Source organism: Chiloscyllium plagiosum, unplaced genomic scaffold (genome assembly GCF_037043375.1).
Source record: "Chiloscyllium plagiosum isolate Xiang-an unplaced genomic scaffold, Cpla_swu_hap1 HiC_scaffold_13, whole genome shotgun sequence".
NCBI lineage: Eukaryota > Metazoa > Chordata > Chondrichthyes > Orectolobiformes > Hemiscylliidae > Chiloscyllium > Chiloscyllium plagiosum.
Window position 1 is genome coordinate 29,547,351 of NW_028270151.1, and position 23,337 is coordinate 29,570,687.

General features: G+C 43.5%; 1 protein-coding gene across 3 annotated transcripts in view; it reads left to right on the forward strand.

Moving 5' to 3' along the window:
* The first annotated feature begins 4,346 nt into the window (after positions 1-4,346).
* masp1 (MBL associated serine protease 1) overlaps positions 4,347-23,337 on the forward strand; it is a 133,767-nt gene continuing 114,776 nt past the window's right edge. For all 3 annotated transcript variants that reach the window (XM_043702533.2, XM_087993436.1, XM_043702532.2), the window contains exons 1-2: positions 4,347-4,436; positions 14,177-14,402. In XM_043702533.2, the coding sequence (XP_043558468.2) occupies positions 4,417-4,436; positions 14,177-14,402 (246 nt within the window). In that variant the 5' untranslated portion in view covers positions 4,347-4,416. The remainder of the gene's footprint in view (positions 4,437-14,176; positions 14,403-23,337) is intronic.

The following is a 23,337-nucleotide window of genomic DNA, read 5'->3' on the forward strand; positions in this document are numbered from 1 at the left end:
ATCTTTTGTTATCCAATGACGCCTGGCTCAATCTCTCATGTTGGAGCCCTCCAAACTGCCTTCAAAAGGGATCACTGTAACTTTTCAGCTGTGATCAAATGGCCAAAAGAATGGCATTTTCTTTTATGGATGTGTGTTTTAAAAATTTTTTCACAATTTCAAATACCTCTTTGTTTACCTTCTAAAGAGTGTATGGAATTTTAAGTATTCATCTTAGCATCTACATTTCAAAGATCTGTATTTTCTTCCACAGGTCTTTATGCATTGTCCAGGTTTCTGAGGTGGATAAGTATGTGGACAGATATAGCATCTTATAAATTATTTCCTTCATCTTCACAAAATTACTTCTGACAATTTTTATCCTTCTTCTAAGATCTGCATTACATCTGCCACTAATTGTTATGATAATGATTTTGAACACAAACAGTTCAGCAAATTTCTTAATCTCTCTAGAGGTGAATTGGGTTCCATTATGACTCTTTCAGAAGTCTCTTGCTCAGCAATCAAAACTCATACAGCTATAATAATTGAAATGATTTCTTGGCTTGAACACAACTGTCAGAATGCTCTGATACTGCTTCTTTATAGGTTGCAAAACCATGTCTTTTTATTTTTCTGGAGTTTGGTTCTGGACAAAAAAGAACTGGTTTAAAAGCCAATGATTATTGCAGGATTACTGGATTGCTTCTAAAAGCAATATACCTGACACTGTTTGTATGTGTTCTTTGTACAGCTATTTGTTCAAGTACCGAGGGCAGTCCATTTGCTGATGTGCTGAAGCCAAGGGTACAAGTGTACAAATGAACTTCAGCTGGCAACAAATATGTGATTGTTTTGTGGCCAGTTGATAAGTTACTGATGGTCAGAAGCCTCTGACATACTGGTTAAAATGCTACAGCTTACAGCAACAGATGAGAGAAAGTTATATTGGCTTTCGTCAGGTTTGAGGGTTTTTATTCAGGGAGAAGGACTGATTTTTCTCTCTCAGAGATCCAATTGCTTCTCCCCGTTCATACTCACAAGCTGTTCAGCTACCTGGGAGTCAATTACATCATTGTTGACAGGCAGAAGGCCTTCGTTATTGACAACTGGCTACCATTCCACAGACCAATCATTCACTTGTTGCTTGCTGAATTCCCCTTTTTACATAGCCTTTGGCTCCAGTTGACTTATAGTAACCTTTCCTTCTACTTGATCCAACAATTATATAAACACTATTCTCAAGAATATCAGGTATCCCACTTTTAAAAATTTGTAGCAATCCTTTTCACCAATCCTTGACTTTCAAAACAGTTATTTTTTCCATTTCAGTTTGTATTCAAAAATACAGAAAAATAGACAAATACAGCCATTACAGCTGTCAAAGGGGCCTTGGTAAATTTCTGCAGTACATCTTGATAATGGTACACACGCTGCTGTTACTGAGCGTCGGTGGTAAAGAAAGTGAATGTTTGTGGATATGGTGCCAATTAGTCAGATTGCTTTGTCCTGGATTGGGATGAACATCTGCACTTCTGACCTTATGATAAAGAGATGATCATTAACAAGCTATAGGACACTACTATAAGAAACTCCTGTAGAGATGTCTTACAGTTGAGATGACTGTCATCCAACAAGCACAACCGTCTTCCTTTGGGCCAGGTAATATCCAAGCAGTGCAGAGTTTACCCCGATTCCCACCGACTCCAGTTTTGCGAGGGTTCCTTGATGCCACACTCCAACAAATTTCTCTGTTCAGTTTCATTTGCTTTTTGTATCTTCATAGCAATTATTACAACTGATTGGCTTGTGAGGTCATTATAGGCCAGTTAAAAGTCAATCACATTGCTGTGGATCCACAATCACATGTAGGCCATACCAGGTGAGAATGGCAGATTTCCCTTCCTGATGGGTTTCCTCCTCTAAATGGGTTTTTTCTGACAATCAACTATAGTTTCAAGGTCATCATTAGACATTTAAATCCAGAACATAATGATCATAGGGTCCTTGGGTTTATAAACAGAGGCATAGAGTATAAAAGCAAGGAGGTGATGCTATAGCTCAACAAATTATTGTTCAGACCGCATTTGGTGTGTTGTGTTCACTTCTGGGCACTTCATTTAAGGAAGAATGTTAAAGTCCTCGAGAGAGCGCAAAGAAGATTTTAGAATAACAGGAATGAGTGGTTTTGAATACAAGGAACGGTTAGAGAAATTGGGCTTACTCTACTTGGAGCAGAAAAGATTAAGAGGTGACCTCATTGAGATGTTTAAAATTATGAAGAATTTTGACAGGGTAAAGATGGATATTCTGTTTATACTAGTTGATATCTCAATAACTCAGGATCACAATTTCAAGATTGTCAGCAAGAGAGTTAGGAGTGAGATGTTGAGAAGCTTCTTTATTCAGAGAGTTGTTAGGATTGGGAATGTGTTGGCTGGGAGAATGGTGCAGACAAATCCTTTAGGAGGTTTCAAAAGATAACTGAATATATATTTGAAAGTAATTAATTTGGAGGGTTGCGGTGATAAGCTGGAGAATGGGACTAGCTAGGTAGCTCTTTAAGAACCAGTACTGACATGATGGGTCAAATGGCCTCCTTCTGTATTGTAAAATTTTTTGATTCTGTATTTAGTGAATTTAATTTTCACCAACTGCTATGGTGGTATTTGAACTCAAGTTCCCAGGGCATTACCTGCGTCTCTGGATTAATAACCAAGCTATCACTAGGTGAAGTCATAACTTGTTGAATATTGCTTCTCAAAGACAAAAAGTCTCTGTCTGTTCCTGGAGGAAAATATAGATTTTGTTCCAAAGAGTAGTCATACTAGACATGAAGTATTCACCAAGGCATATGATTGCAACTCTCATTATTGCATGCATCATCATGTCAACTTAAAGATTCACACCTACCTCACCCTTGCAAAATACTGAGCCTTCTTGCCCTCTGCACTTCCTACTCAGTCACTGGGAATACACCTCAACTGTTCCTACACCATCAATAATGGTTCTTGTCTCCACTTCCGTCATACTCAGTCCCTCCCATTGCCTCATTGAAAGGTTAAATTGACTGAAACTCGCAGATTGATGCTTCCACATCACCCTGACTCACCTACCTGTAATTCTTGGACTGGTTACTCTTTACTCATTTGATTGACCTTGAACAACCCTTCTGACTGGAATTGGAATTGACTGACAGTGGTGATGCCCCTGACTGATCATAGTCCCCCTTGACTTCATTAAAGATTGCTCCTCTTGACTTTCGCACATCTTCATTGAATCTATGCTCTTGGTCCAACCAGGAAAGAGGTATTGCTGGATCTGGTGCCGGGAAATGAGGTGGTTTATATGGACCATGTATTTATGTGGGATTACAACATGACTGGTACCTGCCCACTTTTCACTCATGAAGCACATGCAGTGTGTTTGCTACATATGATAGGATGCTTTTGTTCTTTTTTCCCCCCAACATTTCCAGCTCCATAATCCTCTAAGGATCTCTGCGCTCCTCTAACTCTGAGCTCTTGAACATCCCTGACTTCAGTTGACATGCCTTACCTCCATCTTCCTGGCACTAACTTGTGGAAGTATCTTCCTAAACCTCTTCAACTCATTTTGCTCCTTTCAAACCTTTCTATAAATCTAACTCTTTGACAGAACCCTGTCTTAATAACATGTTATGTGACATGTAACTGTGTCTGCTTCAAAACACTTAAAAGGTTTAATTCATTTATGGGGTGTGGGTGTCGTGAGTGGGGTAAGATGGGGCAGTAGGTGATGAAGGTCCAGTGAGGGAGCAGAGGATGTAGACAGGGGAGGGGTGAGGGTCTAGTGAGGAGGGTATTGGGGTGAGTGTGTAGTGAGGGGAGTGAGGGATAAGCATGTAAAGTGAGGGGATGGGGGGGTATGTTGAGAGAGTGAGTGTGTGTAAAGTGAGGAGGGTGAGGGTGTAGTGAGGGCATTGAGGATGTAAAGTGAGGAGTGTGAGGGTATAGTGAAGGTGGTGAGTGTGTAGTAGGGGTGAGTGTGTAGAGGGAATGAGCGTGAGGAGCAGGGGAGTGTGTGTAGTGAGAGATGAGTGTGTAAAGTGAGGGTAGAGTGTGTAGAGAGGTTGAGTGTGTAATGAAGGGTTGAGTGTGTAAAGTAAGGAGAGTGAATTGAGCGTGTGTGTTTCAAGTGAGAGGTTAGTGTGTAGATGGTAGTGAGTGTGTAAAGTGTAAAAGTGAGGGCTGTCTGGACCTGGCCCGGTGACTGCGAGAACGCAGTGCTCTCGTTGCTGGGATGCGCCAGCAGCTGGAGTTTGAGTCGAAGGGGTGGGGATGGGGAGTGGGGGGAGCTGTAGCTCCATCGGAGATTTGGACTTTCTGTTCTCTTTGTGACTGCGGGACCCAGAGCCGGGAACGCGACGTGAATGAGAGCGGCTCCAGGAGCTGGGAAATGCAAACAGGCGGCATGGGGTGAGTAAGGGGGCCAGGCTGCGGGCTGCCTGGCCCGGCCAGGGTCACTCTCTTTGTGCCGGGTGGGGTGGCGGGGAGGGATCGAGAGCGCTCCCTTTGTGTGGCCGCAGCCCGGCTTTACAACTCCCCAAGTGGAAAGTTCAGTCCCGGACTCTCCCCGCCGTCAGGCCGCTGCTTTGACTTTTCCAGCTCCCAGTGTTAAACATACTGAAATCAAAGTGAAACTGTACCAACTCCTGACATTGTTCCAGCCACTGCCCGCAATGGGGCCATTCAGCCAATCGAGTCTGTTCTCGACAGAGATCAATATCAGATTCCTGCTCACATTCACCCAACAACATCTTTCAATCTCAATGTTGACATCTTGCATAAGGAATGCTAGCTTCGCCTGAGAGATTAACGGGCATCTACTGAGAATCGTTAAGTAACAGAGCAGAATATAAAAGTTGGCAGGCTGTGAGCAGGGAACCTGCATGTTCCAACTGCTGACAAATCTGTAGCAATGATGTGGCTGGGGGAGTGGGGGTTGGGTCGTTTTTCCAAATAATATTCCCAAATTTGCTGCAAACACAAGAGTGTGTGACTCTGAAGGTACTTGTAGGACAGGCTTCCATGAAATTTAGTCAGGCTGAGTAAGTGGGCAGGAGCATGGCAGAGGGAATATATTGTGGATACGTCTGGAGTTAGGAAACAAGCACAGAATATTTCTGAAATGATGAAGCAATTTAAAAAAAGTGTTGCTGTCCAAAAGATCCAAGATAGGAAGGTGCTCTTTTTGTACATGTCACCGAATTTTAGCACACAGGTGTGGCAAGTAGTTTGGAAGGTAAACAGCATGTTAACCTTGGTTACACAAGGATTTCACTACATCAGCAAAGACGTCTTACAGCAACTACACATAAAACTGGCTAAACCATTCCTGAAGATTGAGTGCAGTTGTGGTCCCATTCCGTGATCCTGTAGTTCTGAGGAAGGGTCAATTGACGTGAAACATCAATTCTGATTTCTCTGCACAGATGCTGCCAGACCTGCTGAGCTTTTTCAGCAATTTCCGTTTTAGTCCCTAATCCTACAGAGCTGGGCTCCCCAAAGTAGAGGTTATGAACCCCAAGTGGGGTCCTGGGCTGTACTTTTGGGGTTCATGATCTGAGGAAGCATTGGCAGCTGTGGAGCCCTCCAGCTGAGCCATAAGAGTTGCATTCTGTCTTAAACAGACCCCTGCTGACTCAATTCTCATGAGAGGTTGTGACAATTTAAAAGGCTCAAAAATGGAGTCACATTGGGAAACACGGTCAAAGAATACAATTCATCTGTGGAATTCCCTGCCCAGTGATACAGTTGAGACTATCACGTCGAATGTTTTTAAGGCAAAAATATATAGATCTTTGAACAGTAAAGGAATTCAGAGTTATAGTGAACAGGCGGGTTGGTGGAGCTGAGTCAACGAAGAGATCAGCCATGATTTTATTGAATGGTGGAGCAGGCTCAAGGGGCCAGATGGCCTACTCCTGCTCCTGTTTTGTGTGATCTTATGTTCACCAGATTCCTGGCGTTGTGGGACTGTCCTACAAGGAGACCTTTCTGGAGTTTCAAACAATAAAAGGCAATCTCATAGAAACTTGCAAAATTCTTAAAGGGATAGACAGGGTAAATGCGGAAAGAATCATTTCCCCAGGCTGTTGATTATAAGCTAGGGACATAGAATCAGGGATAGGCCCTTTTGGACTGAGATGAGGAAGAATTTCTTTACTGAGAATGTTGACTCTTTGGAATTCTCAATCTCACATTTTTTTAAAAATGTGGAAACAGGCCCTTCAGCCCAACAAGTCCACACTGACCCATTCCCCTACATTTACCCCTGACTAATGCACCTAACCTACACATTTCTGAACACTTTGGGCAATTTAGCAAGGCCAATTCACCTAACCTGCACATTTTTGGATTGTGGCGGGAAACCCACGCAGACATGGCAAGAACGTGCAAACTCCACACAGACAGTCACCTCAGGCTGGAAGCAAACCCAGTCCCTGGTGCTGTGAGGCAGCAATGCTAACCACTGAGCCACCATGCCACCTGTGGAAGCTCAGTCATTAAGAATGTTTCAACAAAACTTGATAGGTTTCTAGCTTTTAATAACGACAAGCGATATGGGGATCGTGTGGGGAAATGCCATTGAAATAGATGATGAGCTATGATTAGAATGGTGGAACAGGCTCAAGGGGCTGAGTGGCCTGTTCCTGTTCCCTACTTATTCTGTTCCATGAATGAACAACAAAATAATTCACTGCCTGGTCTCAGCAGCAACTTGAGAAAGTGGGTCTTGTTTGGATGTATTGGGTGCCTGGCTTCAAAGTAGCTTACACTCTCCCTCACTCATGCACTCACTCACACTATTGTCACACTCACAATCATTCACGCACTCACACACAAAAGCTTTTATGATGCCCTGTTTGAATCAGAAATTAATTCAGTGAGGTTGAAACTGTAATACTGCTCTGAGGGAATACCATGCATATGATGTGGCAGGGCAGTTGCTGAGACCATATTTTGCCTCATGGAGGATTTTAAATCAAGGGGCACCGTTTCAAAATAAATGATTTCCCATTTAAGATGGAGGTTATAAGAAATTTCTTTTCTCAGATGATTGTTCATTTTTAGAATTCAAATTCACAGTGAGCAGTGGAGGCTGAATTACTAAATATATTCAAATCTGATTTTGACAGAATTTTGATTGACCTGGGATTCAAGAGTAATGACAGGAATGTGGAAATTAGGCCATAACTTGATCAACCATGACCTGAGTGAATGTTGCAGCAAGTTGGAGAGGCTGAATGATCTACTCCTCCTATTTCTTCTAATCAAGTGATCATTGCAGAGACTGGCTGCAAACTGGTCATAAAATTGTGTTAAATATTCCATAAAATTATAAGGTATTTAAAAAAGGTCAAGAAAAATTACGTGAACAACATTTATTCAATTTGATTGCAGATATTATTACAAGGAAAAAAGTAGGTTGTTGCCAGGGAAGGCATTCACCAGAGAGTGGATTGTTGCAAGTAAAGCAGAAACCATATTTTTGGCATGTAATGGGAATTGTCAATAGACTTCTTGATAGCAGCAATGAAATTACAGATTGGACTAATTCGTGGACTAGAGCAGTTTGTAACTAAAGCATAGTTATTTTAAGAAGTTTTAATTTCCATATAGATTAAGACACACTGCTCCACAATCAGAAAGTTGGTGAATTTCTTCAGTGTATTGATGCTAGATCTCTGTAGCGACATCTTTTAGAATCTGTAAGAGTACAGGCTATTCTAGATTTAATGAGTACTGAACCAAAGCTAATAATCCTCTGTAAGAGGTCTTTTAACTGACAGTAAGCATAATATGAATAAATTCTGTGTTGGATATGAAAAGGAGAGGTACTCAGTAACTGTGATTACTAATAACATTAATGTTAATTTTAGCGGGATGGGACAGAAACTGAAATAGCAAATTGGTTAAAGCTGTTATCAGGTAAAACTACAGATAAACAATGAAAGGTGTTCAAAATATTAAATTTAATACAGGACCATCCAGCAGTCTCTATGAATGAAAATAGCTTTAGTCAATTGCAAAGTTGAAATGTAAAATACAACTAATAGGATTGGGGATTGGTAGAGAAACAAAGACAAAGACAAAAAAGGCAAACAAATCCCAATAACAGCTTCAGAAAAGCTATTCTAACAGGGGGAGTTAAGAGAAATGTTGTGAAAGTAGAGGACAATGTAGTCAGAGCAATGGACACAATTCTCTGTAGCTAAGACTGGAGGTGCAGACAGCTGTGTTCCCTGTTATACACCAAATGATAACTGTATTTGAATAAAATTGATGTCCATACTTTTATGTGAGAGCTTTATTTTAGTTAGCACACTCCACAAAATTCGCATTCCACTGATTACAAGCTATGTTTATATAACCAATTCAAGCCCAGTTAACGTTTAATTAATATACTGCATCCATCAACGGTTCCCTCATTCCATTACGTTTCAGGCATTCCTTCAACTACATTAGATAAACATTGCCAAGAGCTGAGGTTCAGGACTCCTCTGTGGGCAGAAGTATAACTTGCAGTGGGAGGAGGAATGTCCAGTTGCTAAGGTCCATGTAGGTATCAATGCCAATGACAGAACAAAGAAAGAGGTTCATAGAGTATGAGCAACTAGGGTCTAAATTAAGATGCATAACCTCAAAAAGGTAATAATCTCTGGATTATTACCTAAAGCACAGCAAATGAGCATATAGTAAATAAAGGTTTCTATCATGGGGCACTGGGAAACATCATGGTTTCTGGGACCTGGACTGTGCTGGAACCAGAGTTCCACTGAGTCATTAATAGTGAGGACTTTAAACTAAATAGTGAAGGCTTAATGAGTGGGCAAGCACATGGCAGATAATGTATGAAATATTATCCACTTTGTTATGAAAATCGGATATCCAAAATATTTTTTGAATGAGAGGTTGGAAAATATTGATGTGCAAAAGAACCTAGAAATCACTGTTCACAAAAGAATAGGAAATGATATCACCAACCCAAGGAAACCTAAACACCTAAACAGCAAGTGGTCATAACACCAGTGCTTCACTGGAGGCTCACTGACGATGTTACCTACTATGTTGACAAAATGTCTGAAAACGAACCATCCAGCTCAGCAAGCAAATCTATATCCAGAACCTCAACCTGAACTACACATCTTAAAACCATAAGACCATAAGACATAGGAGCGGAAGTAAGGCCATTCGGCCCATCGAGTCCACTCCGCCATTCAATCATGGCTGATGGGCATTTCAACTCCACTTACCTGCATTCTCCCCATAGCCCTTAATTCCTTGTGACATCAAGAATTTATCAATTGCTCCCTTGAAGACATTTAGCGTCCCAGTCTTCACTGCACTCTGTGGCAATGAATTCCACAGGCCCACCACTCTCTGGCTGAAGAAATGTCTCCGCATTTCTGTTCTGAATTTACCCCCTCTAATTCTAAGGCTGTGTCCACGGGTCCTAGTTTCCTCGCCTAACGGAAACAATTTCCTAGCGTCCACCCTCTCCAAGCCATGTATTATCTTGTAAGTTTCTATTAGATCTCCCCTTAATCTTATAAACTCCATGAATACAATCCCAGGATCCTCAGCCGTTCCTCATCTTCAAAACTCGTGAAATATATTCTGTCAGAAGGTTATGAGTCTTATGAGTCTTTGGAACCCCCTTCCTGAAAAGGTGGTGGAAACAGAATTTTTTTTTAAGAGCATCCCTACAGTGTGGAAACAGGCACTTTGGCCCAACAGGTCCACACCGATCCTCCGAAGTGTATCCCACCCAAAATCATTTCACTATCCTATTACTCTACATTTACCCCTGAATAATGCACCTAACCTACACATCCCTGAATACTATGGGCAATTTAGCATGGCCAATTCACCTGACCTGCACATTTTTGTATAGTGGGAGGAAACCCACACAGATACAGGGAGAATGTGCAAACTCCACACAGTCAGTCCCCAAGACTGGAATCAAACCTGGGTTCCTAGCACTGTGAGGTAGCAGTGCTAACCACTGAGGCACCGTGCCGTTCATTCTTGTATATTTTTCAAGAAAAGTTAGATAGATTTTTGTTCTGCACAAGTGGGTGAAAGGTTAACAGAGGCAGGCAGGAATGTAAACTTTTAGTTATATTCATCTTATTTAATGGCAGATCAGGCTTGAGGGGCTGAATAGCCCATTTCTGATCTTGATTTAAATGCATATGTGTGGTATACAAATATAGTAGATATAACCTTGTGTATTCATATATTTAGTTTCCAGTACACATATGTGCCACACTGCAAACTCAAATTACAACTCAAACTTGGTTGTCTATTTAATTCATTGCACATCCTTGATTATTCAGAAAATGCTATCCAATTACAGAATCAAATCTAATGTCAGATAATGTTTTGAGAGTTTTTCAAGTGCATGCTGGTTGGATTGATGCAAACAGCCAAAGAATATTCCATTCGGTACGAGCTACTAGTCTTTGGGACATAAGGAGAAAGTGAGGACTGCAGATGCTGGGGATCAGAGTTTAAAAATGTGTTGCTGGAAAAGCGCAGCAGGTCAGGCAGCATCAAAGGAGAAGGAGAATGGATGTTTCGGGCATAAGCCCTTCTTCAGGAATGAGGAGGGTGGGCTAAGCAGGCTAAGATAAAAGGTAGGGAGGAGGGACTTGGGGGAGGGGCGTTGGGAATGCGATAGGTGGAAGGAGGTTAAGGTGAGGGTGATAGGCCGGAGAGGGGGTGGGGCCGGAGAGGTCAGGAAGAAGATTGCAGGTCAAGAAGGCGGTGCTGAGTCTGAGGGTTGGGACTGAGAAAAGGTGGGGTGAGGGGAAATGAGGAAACTGGAGAAATCTGCATTCATCCCTTGTGGTTGGAGGGTTCCTAGGCAGAAGATGAGTCGCTCTTCCTCCAGGCATCGTGTTGCCATGGTCTGGCGATGGAGGAGGCCAAGAACCTGTATATCCTTGGCGGAGTGGGAGGGGGAGTTGAAGTGTTCAGCCACGGGGCGGTTGGGTTGGTTGGTGCGGGTGTCCCAGAGGTGTTCTCTGAAACGTTCCGCAAGTAGACGGCCTGTCTCCCCAATATATAGGAGGCCACATCGGGTACAGCAGATGCAGTAAATGATGTGTGGAGGTGCAGGTGAATTTCTGATGGATGTTGAAAGATCCCTTGGGGCCTTGGAGGGAAGTGAGGGGGGGAGGTGTGGGTGCAAGTTTTGCATTTTTTGCGGTTGCAGGGAAAGGTGCCGGGAGTGGAGGTTGGGTTGGTGGGGGGGTGTGGATCTGACAAGGGAATCGTGGAGGGAGTGGTCTTTCCGGAACACTGATAGGGGTGGGGAGGGAAATATATCCTTGGTGGTGGGATCTGTTTGGAGGTGACGGAAATGGCGATTGGAGGGGTGGGGTTCAAGGGCGGAGGAGCGGGAAGTGGAGGAGATGCGGTGGAGAGCATCGTCAACCATGTCTGAGGGGAAATTGCGGTCTCCACCGCATCTCCTCCACTTCCCGCTCCTCCGCCCTTGAACCCCACCCCTCCAATCGCCACCAGGACAGAACCCCACTGGTCCTCACCTACCACCCCATCAACCTCCAGATACATCGGATCATCCTTCGTCATTTCCGCCACCTCCAAACGGACCCCACCACCAAGGATACACTTCCCTCCCCTCCCCTATCAGCGTTCCGGAAAGACCACTCCCTCCACGACTCCCTTGTCAGATCCATACCCCCCACCAACCCAACCTCCACTCCTGGCACCTTCCCTGCAACCGCAAAAAATGCAAAACTTGCGCCCACATCTCCCCCCTCACTTCCCTCCAAGGCCCCAAGGGATCCTTCAACATCCATCAGAAATTCACCTGCACCTCCACACACATCATTTACTGCATCTGCTGCACCCGACATGGCCTCCTATACATTGGGGAGACAGGTCGTCTACTTGCGGAATGTTTCAGAGAACACCTCTGGGACACCCGCACCAACCAACCCAACCGCCCCGTGGCTGAACACTTCAACTCCCCCTCCCACTCCGCCAAGGATATACAGGTTCTTGGCCTCCTCCATCGCCAGACCATGGCAACACGACGCCTGGAGGAAGAGTGACTCATCTTCCGCCTCGGAACCCTCCAACCACAAGGGATGAATGCAGATTTCTCCAGCTTCCTCATATCCCCTCCCCCCACCTTTTCTCAGTCCCAACCCTCAGACTCAGCACTGCCTTCTTGACCTGCAATCTTCTTTCTGATCTCTCTGCCCCCCACCCCCTCTCCGGCCTATCACCCTCACCTTAACCTCCTTCCACCTATCGCATTCCCAACACCCCTCCCCCAAGTCCCTCCTCCCTACCTTTTATCTTAGCCTGCTTGGCACACCCTCCTCATTCCTGAAGGGCTTATGCCCGAAATGTAGATTCTCTTTCTCCTTTGATGCTACCTGACCTGCTGCGCTCTTCCAGAAACACATTTTTAAGTTTGGGACATAAGGCTTCCATATCTGGCAACACAACAGCACTGAAATTTATATACCATCTTACTCATTGGTGTGATAACAGAACATCTTTTTGGTATGATGGCAGCATTCTGTTAACGGCAAACATCACTCACATTGCTACTACTTAGTCCCACAATTGAACAAGCATTAATGTGAGGTGAGATTGGTAATAGGGTGACTAACCTATGCCAAGATCTACTCTGCACTTGGTCTGGACAGTGCAAATTTCTTTAATTTTTTGATTTGATCTGTTGATGCTGTTATATTGCGCTAATAGATGACTACACTATAAACTCACTTAAGCAAAAATTTTTTGGCAACACAATTAGTGACCTCACTAAATATGTAGTAAATCTCTCTGACCCCATACTATCTGAAAGCAATGAGTTTATCCTTGTATGTGATTTCAGTTTGGTGTGCCTTGACCCCACATCAAACAGGAAGAAATATTTGCTGAGCTAGGATCTCTTAGTTCCCAGCAATTCCAACACAAACCAATGTCCACTGAAAACATAAATCCCTGAAGGCACACCTAGCTGATTGAGTGTACACATATAATGAGGTTCCCAAGTGACTGGTCTGATTTTCATGTGCAATCTTGATGTTTGGCAGCATTATGAGGCCTCAAAGTCAACACTGATGTACAAATCAGTCATCCAGACAATGACTGGAATAGTCATCCTTAACCGTGTGCCTACATCTGCAAAATGCATGCCATCTTTAAATACTGCATCCATTGGACCTGGTGCTCAGAATGACCAGACAGCCTTTCTCAAAAGCAAGTTATCAAAACACTTGCTGAACTGTGAAGAGCAATGAGTTACCTGGTGATGTTGTTATGGTAGGGTGCATCCTCACATTCACTGCGTCTGTAAACGTACAGGCTGTCCAACCCTCACAAATGTGATTTACAATTCTGCCCTATCTTATCTATGAAGCATTTCTTCACCTAAAAGTTGGGAGAATTCTTAAATTCTCAAAATCCCACCCCACTGACTTAAAAAATTCAGTTTGACATCGCTGAGTTTCTCTGCCAAGTTTATTAATGGATATGGAGCCAGGTGGAACTAGGTACAGACCATCCATGATCGTATTGAATGATAGAACACATGTGAGGGGCTGAATGGCCTCCTCTAGTTCTCCGAATAGACTCACATCATATAGATGTGAGTCTATGTGGGCGGCACGGTGGCACAGTGGTTAGCACTGCTGCCTCGCAGCGCCAGAGACCCGGGTTCAATTCCCGCCTCAGGCGAATGACTGTGGAGTTTGCACGTTCTCCCAGTGTCTGCGTGGGCTTCCTCCGGGTGCTCCGGTTTCCTCCCACAGTCCAAAGATGTGCAGGGTCAGGTGAATTGGCCATACTAAATTGCCCATAGTGTTAGGTAAGGGGTAAATGTAGGGGTATGGGTGGGTTTCGCTTCGGCGGGTCGGTGTGGACTTATTGGGCCGAAGGGCCTGTTTCCACACTGTAATGTAATCTAATCTAATCAAAAAAAAAGATAGGCTATCAGTCTTCATTTGTTCCTTGTTGATCTGATTTATTTTATAGCACTGTGCAAATGAAGAAGTGTTTGACTCTGGTTAATTCCCGTCCCTCCACTCCCTTGGTTCCTGCCCGCCATTTTCAGTGATTTTAACATCTTGCCTCTAATCAATTCTCATTTTTTCCTTTGGCAGATGCTTCTGGTTGTTTGTGCTGTGCCTCTTCTCCACAGCTGGAGCAAACTTCACTGAACTGACCGGGATGTTTGGGCAGATTCAGTCTCCCAATTACCCAGAAGGTTACCCGAGTGATTTAGACTCAACCTGGAATATCACAGTTCCTACGGGATTCCGAATCAAACTCTATTTCATGCATTTTGATCTGGAGCCTTCCTATCTTTGTGAATACGATTATGTGAAGGTGAGATGGAAACTCACTATTACCAGCCCAGTTGATATTCTGTATATTCCTGATCTCTTTGTCGATAGTTCAGTTAACAATGCAGGGTATATAAATGCCTTTGGACACAGGAAAACTTTAAGCTATCAAATGTTGATTCATAGAAACAATGCAAAGTTCAGAAACAAAAAAAATCATTCTGTCACTTTAACACAAACATGATCACTTAGTTCTTGACACAAACATATGTCCAATGGACAATCCAAAATACTTTTGAAAAGGAAGTGAAGAATAACCAAATAAGGTTAAGGATCAGATTGAAGAGGATATGGGGAACATTGTAATTAGTGGAGTGCTACAGCAATCATCGCTGGGGCCACAATTATTCACGGTCTGTATTAATGCCTTGGCTGATGGAAATGAATATATTATTGCAAAATTTGTAAATGACATAACAGTAGGTGGGAAAGCAAGTGGTGAGGATTACAAAGAGTTTGCAGAGAAATATCGGCAGGTTAACTGAGTGGGCAAAAATGTGGCAGATGAAATACAATGTGGGAAGATGTGAGCTTATGCACATTGGCAGGAAGAATAATAGAGCTGAATATTACTTAAATGGAGAAAAAAAACGACTACAGAAAGCTGTATATAGCTGCAGCACAGAGATATGGGGTCCACTTGCATAAATCACACGAAGCTAACATATCAGTTGAGTAGGTAATAGGGAAGGTATTTGGAATGTTGACCTTTATTTCAAAGGATTGGAGTAAAAAATATAGGGAAGTCTTGCTAAAAGTATACACGAGGAGAAAGTGAGGACTGCGGATGCTGGAGATCAGAGCTGAAAATGTGTTGCTGGAAAAGCACAGCAGGTCAGGCAGCATCCAAGGAACAGGAGAATCGACATTTCGGGCATGAGCCCTTCTTCAGGAATGAGGAAAGTGTGTCCAGCAGGCTAAGATAAAAGGTAGGAGGAGGGACTTGGGGGAGGGGCGTTGGAAATGTGATAGGTGGAAGGAGGTCAAGATGAGAGTGATAGGCCGGAGTGGGGGTGGGGGCAGAGAGGTCAGGAAGAAGATTGCAGGTTAGGAAGGCGGTGCTGAGTTCGAGGGATTTGACTGAGACAAGGTGGGGGGAGTGGAAATGAGGAAACTGGAGAAATCTGAGTTCATCCCTTGAGGTTGGAGGGTTCCTAGGCGGATGATGAGGCGCTCTTCCTCCAGCCGTCGTGTTGCTATGGTCTGGCGATGGAGGAGTCCAAGGACCTCCCCCTCCACCAAGGACATGCAGGTCCTTGGACTCCTCCATTGTCAGACCATAGCAACACGACGGCTGGAGGAAGAGTGCCTCATCTTCCGCCTAGGAACCCTCCAATGCCCCTCCCCCAAGTCCCTCCTCCCTACCTTTTATCTTAGCCTGCTGGACACACTTTCCTCATTCCTGAAGGAGGGCTTATGTCGATTCTCTTGTTCCTTGGATGCTGCCTGACCTGCTGTGCTTTTCCAGCAACACATTTTCAGCTGAGGTTAGAACACATCTAGGAATACTGTGGGCAGCTTTGGTCCCCCTACCCAAGAAAAGACATTGACATTACAGGCAATCCCGATAAGGTTCACTAAATTGATCCCAGCTTTGGATGGAGGAACTCAATTTACTAATGGCCTGCTTCTGTTCCTATGTCTTATGGCCTTATAGTCTTAATTATTTCTGATCTATACCCAAACTGATTCTACATATTGATATTCAGAACCCAAATCATTTGACCACAGTGCTTTATCTGCTCCTTGTTAACAGAGCTACTCTACCTCCTTTTCCTTTTCTTCTGTTCATCCAAAGTATCAAACAGACTTCAATATTTTCAGTCTTGGGCATCTTTCAACCATGTCTCTGATATTGCCAACAACATTACACTCATTTACTTTGTTTGTGCTGTCAATATTTCCTTCTTCCCAAGAATGTTGCATGCATTCAGATAAAGAGCCATTAAGTTCAATGTTTTTAATATTTTTGTCAACTTTGACCATATTTGCTGGTGCACACTGTTTGTTTGTGCTCAGTCCCTTCCTATCACACCCTAACAATCATTACCCTAGTGGTTACCCTGCACTATTGCCTTGACTATTCTCGATACTTGGCGAAAGTGAAGACTGCAGATGCTGGAGATCAGAGTCAAAATTAGAGTAGTGCTGGAAAAGCACAGCAGGTCAGGCAGCATCAGAGGAGCAGGAAAATCGATGTTTCGGGCAAAAGCCCTCCATCAGGAATGAGGAGATATTCTTGATCTTTTCCAGATGACCCTCCCCACCCCATTTAGTTTAAAGCCCTCCCTGCAACATTAGTTATATGTCTTGCAGAACTCTAGTCCTACTATAGTTCAAGTGGACCATCCTAGCAGTTTAGTTCCCACTTTCCTTGGCACTGGTGCCAGTGCCCCCAAGAATCCAACCCATTTCTCCCAAAATGTCTTTGAGTCATTTATTCAACTGTTTGATCTTGTTCCCCTTATGCCAAATTACTCCTGGTTCAGACATAATTTAAAGTTTACTCCCTTTGTGGTTCCATTGTTTAACTTAGCCCCTACTTATAACCCCTCAGCAGAACCACTTTCTTAGTTCTACCTGTGTTGTTGGTACCTACATGAAGTATGATAATTGGATCCTTCTCTTTCCACACTAATTCCTCACTCCAAGGTGTGATCAATAGAACTGGCAATGGACAGTCACCACGGACTTTGGGATTAGAGGAATGAAAGATATTGTTATTGGAACATATTAAACTCTTGAGAGGGCTTGATAGAGCATGTGCTGTGAAGATGTTTCCCTCTTGTGGGGGAGTTCAGAACTACTGGTTGCAGTTTCAGAGTACGGAGGCTTCCCATTTAAAACAGAGAGGAGGAGAAATCTCTTCTGTCAGGGCTGAATTGGTTGGGCCATGTGCAGGTGGGAATATTGGCAGCTGGATCCTTCTTTTATGGCACCATGTCATTGACAGTGAGTCATCCACCTGTACCGAGCCCACCACTGTGTGCCCACCTTCAAGCCCACCCCCAACAATTCCATTCCCAGTAAGACTATCCACAGCAAGCTCCTCCATTTGTCCACCTCAAGATTGGTCACATCCTGTGAGGTCACTCTCAAGAACCCTCCCCAAGAAGCCCATCTCTTATCGTCTCATTCCCAGTAATCGTGCCCCCAGCAAGCTCACTCCCAGTGAGTCTAACCTCCCAAGTAGTACTCCGATTAAGCTCATCGCCAAAGACCCACTCCAGCAAGCCCACTTCCCATTCCCATCCCAAGTAAGCCCATCTCCCAACATTCCCATCATCAGCGCACCCACCTCCCAGAATTTCCATTCCACGCATGTTCTATTCCCAGCATTCCCATTCTGAGCAAGTCCACTTCCCACTGTTCCCATTCTGAATGAGCCCACTCCCAGCATTCCCATCCCAAGTGAGCCCACTTCCCAGTGTTCCTATCCTAAGTGAACCCAGTGATATTTGCCTGAATATATCCTTTGGAGGGCAAGGAGGGCATGCCAAGCACAGCACCAAAAAATGAGGCTTCAAACTGTGAAGTCAACAAACAGTACTATTTGCACATTCTCCACGTGTCTGTGTGGGTTTCCTCTGGCTACTACATTTCCTCCCACAGGACAAAGATGTGCAGGTTAGATGGATTGTCTATGCTACATTGCCCAGGGATGTGCAGACTAGGTGCATTAGCCATGGAAATGCAGGCTTACAGTGGTAGGGTCGTGGGGTAGGTCTGGGTGCAGTGCTTTTTGGAGGGTTGGTCTGGACTCTGGTCTAAATGCCCTGATTCCACACTGTAGGCATTCAATGATCTCCATCACGACAGAAACTAACCTACAGCCATGGCATTTAATGGCATTACTGTCACTTAATCCCCCACCATTAACATCCTGGAGTTTCCTTGACCAGAACTAAACTGGACATGCTATATAACACAGAAGCTATAAGAGCAAGTCAGTGGCTAGGAATCCTGCAGCGAATAACTCACCTTCTGACTCTCATAGCCTAGCCAATATCCTGTATGAAGCAATCCACTTGAAGCCACATCAACAAACATCCAGTCTCTCTACCACTGATGCTCATAAGGTGCACTGCAGAAATCCTCAAGGGTCCTTGGTATCTTCCAAACCCACAGCCTGTTCCATCTATAAGGACAAGTCAATTCCATCTTGACTTGGAATTCCTTCAGAATTGCTGGATCAAAATCCTGGAATTCCATCTCTCATTAGGGGTTTATTCAAGTCAGCCAGTTCAACAAGACTCTGCCTCACAGGCCATTTCAGTGTGACCCTGACTCCTTGGCCAATTCTGCAACACTCTCTGAATTGTCCAGAATGGAGGTTTTTATTGCTTCCTCTCCTCCCTGAGTTGCCTACGATATCAGCTGCAGCAACCAATCCTGGTGCAACACAAAGCTGCTGGTTTTGATTGGTCAGCAGCTCAAAGAGGCATAATTTACTCTCGGAAATTAATGGAAGCCTGGTTTCTTACTAATTAAAGGACTGTTGACTAAACATTTTTATTCTCTCGTGTGACATGAACATTGCTGGCTGGCTAACATTTATTGCTCATATCTAGTTGTCCTTGAGAAGATGGTGTTGAGCTGCCTGTCTAAAATGCTGCAGTCGGTGTACTGTGCCTAGGTCAATGCCTAGTAGTCAGTCTAGTTTCATTTGTTGTTACTTCATCATGGTTGAGCAGCTTGCTAGACTATTTTAGAGGGCATTTGAGAGTTATTCAAATTGCTGGGGTCTAGATGGTTTCATGATCATTAGATTCTTAATTCCAGAAATTTAAAAAAAAATGGAATTCAAATTCTACCATGACAGGATTCAAACCTGGGTTTCTGGGATGGAAGCTAAATTTCTGGATTAATAGGGTGGCATGGTGGCTCAGTGGTTAGCACTGCTGCCTCACAGCACCAGGGTCCCAGGTTCAATTCCAGCCTCAGCCAACTGGCTGTGTGGAGTTTGCACATTCTCCCTGTGTCTGCATGGGTTTCCTCCCACAGTCCAAAGATGTGCAGATCAGGAAAATTGGCCATGTTAAATTGCCCATAGTGTTAGGTGCGTTAGTAAGAGGGAAATGGGTTAGGGTGGGTTACTCTTCGGAGGGTCAGTGTGGACTGGTTGGGCTGAAGGGCCTGTTTCCACTGTAGGGAATCTAATCTAATAGTCCAATAGGCCATGGTGTCCTCTAACCTCATTCACACCCTCTCCCAGAGAATCCCATTTTTCTTACAATCTGGTCACCAAAACACTCCAGCTTTGACCTAATTAATATCTTCTACAGATCCACCACAAAATCCCTGCTCTTGAGTTTAATGTCTCCAACTAATAAAGGCAAATATCCCATAAGTTCTTAATCAATATATCCACCCATAATTTTGGCACCAATATCTGTGGACATGCACACTAAGATCCCTCTAATCCTCTGTATTTCTTTGCGTCATTGTGTGTTTCCTTGCCTTGTAAGTCTACCTAAAATGCATCACTCTCCTTTTTTAAGATTAAATTCCATTTGCTTTGTTCTGCCCGTCTATATCACCCTATTACCTAAAGCTTTCCTCTTCGCTATTTATCACATCAGTTTTTGTAACACCTGCAAACTTATTGATCAAACCTCCTACATTCATGTCGCAATTATTAATGTACACTACAAAGAATAAGGGGCCAGCAATGAGCCTTGCAGTATGTCAGCTTCCAGTCATATACATAATCTCTGTTGTTGATGCATCTGTTTCCTGCAACCAAAGCCAATTTTGGATCCAATCTACCAAATTGACCAGGATTCCAAGGCTTGTCCCATGCAAGACTTTGTCAAAAAGACAAAGTCTTGCTGCAGTACTGTCATCCACACATCTTGTCATTTCCCTTAATTACTCAATCATAATTAAAGACTTGATCTTTCTCTGACAAAGCTGACTATTCTAGAGTAGTCCTTACTTTGGAGATTAATTCCGTCTCTCGGAATGGAGCTGGGGATAGCAATCAGATCAGCCATGATCGTATTGAATGAGGGAGCAGGCTCAAGGGGCTGAATGCCTCCTCCTATTTCTAATTTTTATAATGTAGTATTCAAACACTGCCACAGCAGATACAGCATGTAACCTGTACTACTGATTTATACATCATGTGATTTCCAGCCATTCTTTGATTGCTCTTCTGAAAACGCATGATCAGGATATATTTACTGGAAAGTTCAAAATGCAAATAAATAATTAGCGACGACCAGGGGTTTGATAACAGTAAATGTTACCATCTCCAGATGCTAGTGTTGTTGCTGCCAATGTGTGTAACTGATCCTGTTCCCAAACTTGGACCAATCAGTGACAAGGCTCACATTGTAAAGCAGCTGGAATGGTGGCTGAAACTCATTGGCTGATCTGCCAGCAGCTGTTCCCAATCATGACTTGACCAAATATTTGGAGCCTGAGGGATCCCAGAACAAAACAATTTTAACAAACAGAATCAAGGCCTCATGAGCAAACAATCTGCTCCATTTCTTTGAATTGTTTGATAAAACACTTCTCCTCACCCAGACAGGGGGTGCTGCACTGTTAGAAGTTCAATACTTAAAGAGTATGACACTGTCAAAGGATCAGTACTGAGGGGACACTGTACTGTCAGAGGGTCAGTACAAAGGGAGCACTGGACTGTTGGAGGTTCAATACAAAGCCAGTACTGCATTGTTAGAGGATCAGCACAGAGGGAGAGCAACACTATTGAAGGGTCAGTAGTGAGGGATCACTGTTGACTTTGAGAGTCAGTACTGCGGGACTGTTGCATTGTCAGAGGATCAGTGCTGAAGGAGTGCTACACTGTTGGGAGGTCAATATAGATGAAGTGCTGCACTGTCAGACAATATTTATGAGGGAGTGTTGCACCGTCAGAGGATCAGTACTTAGAGAGCACTACTGTTGGTAGGTGAGTACTGAGGGAGCAGTGGTAGTCGAACACTCTATAGTCTGGGGTAGGCATTTTTGTGATCGTAAGTGAGACTCCAGGATGGTGTGTTGCCTTCCTGATGCCAGGATCAAGAATGTTTCTAAAGGGCACAGGACATTCTGAAAGGAGGGTGTCGAAGAGTGTGCGACTGCAAAAGCACAGCCAGTCAGGCAGCATCCGAGGAGCAGGAGAATCGATGTTTCGAGCATAAGCCCTTCATCATTCTTGATGAAGGGCTTATGCCTGAAATGTTAATTCTCTAGCTCCTCAGATGCTGCCTGACCTGCTGTGCTTTCCTAGCAACACATCCTCGACTCTGATCTCCAGCATCTGCAGTTCTCACTATCTGAAAGGAGCGGGTGAATAGCCAGAAATCGTGGTCCATATTGGAATTACCAACATAAACAGGAAGGACAATGAGGCCCTGCAAAAGGAATTTAGGGAGTTAAACAGCAAAATAAAAAGCAGAATCTCCAAGGATGTAATCTCAGGATTACTTCCCATGCCATTTGCCAGTGAGGCCAGATACGGGGAGATAATATAGCTGAATACATTGCCAAAGAGCTGGTGTGGGAGGGAGAGAATCAGATATCTGGATCATTGGGATCTCTTCCAGATCTGGTAAGACTTGTAGAAAAAAGACAGGTTGCATATAATATTGTACGGAGGTTTGCTAGTGCCACTTGAGAGGATTTAAATAATGGTGGGCGGGGGGGTGGTGGTGATGGGAACCAGAGCAGTAGGTGGAGGAAAGGTGGAGGTTAATAGGATGAACAAGCAGGGCTGGTTTAATGAACAAGGCAGAACTTTAAAAAGTGTATTGAATAAGCCAGGAGGGAGAAATAATAAAACGATGCTGAAGGATAGGATAGAGTGTACAGCCAAAATTAGAGTTTGCCATACAAATGCATGGCATGTAAGGAATAAATTAAATGAACTGTAGGCACAGATTCAAATTGAAAGTGATGATATAGTAGGTATTTCAGAATCATGGCTGCGGAATGGTCAGGGCTGAGTTTACAGGAGAGATAGAGAAAACGGCAGAGGTGATGGAGAGCATTACTGATTAGAAACAGAATCATTCCTATGATGAATGAGTGGAAACATCCAGTGGAGACCTTATGTAGTTATACAAAACCCTAATTAGACACCACTTAAAATACTGAGAGCACATCTCAGGAAGGTTGTTTTGGCCTTGATGGGAGTTCAACACAGGTTTGCAAAGATGATACCTGGACCCCAGAGGTCAAGTCACATGGAGTAATTAGACAAATTAGGCCTTTATTCTCTAGAATTTAAAAAGTTCGGGGTGATCCAATTGAGGTCTTCAGCACATTAACAGGAAAAGACAGGGTGGATACATATGATTTTTCATCTATTAATTACCACCAGTAAATCACTTGTGTTTCTGATTATTAAATTTTTACATGCACAACCAAACCACATCTCTCTATATTTTTAATATCCAGCAGTACATGTACACAACTGAACAGGCATTTTTATTGCCCATCACCAAATTACCATGGTTTTTTTTTCAAATATTAACCATCACCAATAAATCATCCATGGTTCCAATTGAATAATTTATGTTCAAAGCCTGTTAAAGGCAATGTATATCATCAAAAGGGAGGGAGAAATAGGGAGAACGGAAAGGGGGTTAAGCAAAGAGGAGAGAATTCCCTTTTTGAAAGCCATGATTAAATCTGTCTCCACAATACTCTCTGGAAGTGCAATCCAGAACCTAACCGCTATCTGTTCAGATTATTTCTTATCAACCCTGTTCAGAAATTTAATTACATGCGTGCACAAATCAGAAATTGCTGCAAAACCTCAGCAGGTCTGGCGGCATTTGTGGAGAGAAAGCAGAGTTAACATTTCAGATCCAGTGACCCTTCTTCAATCAACTCAATCAACCCGAAACATTAACTCTGTTTTCTCTCCACAGATGCTGCTAGACCTGCTGAGTCTTTCCAGAGGG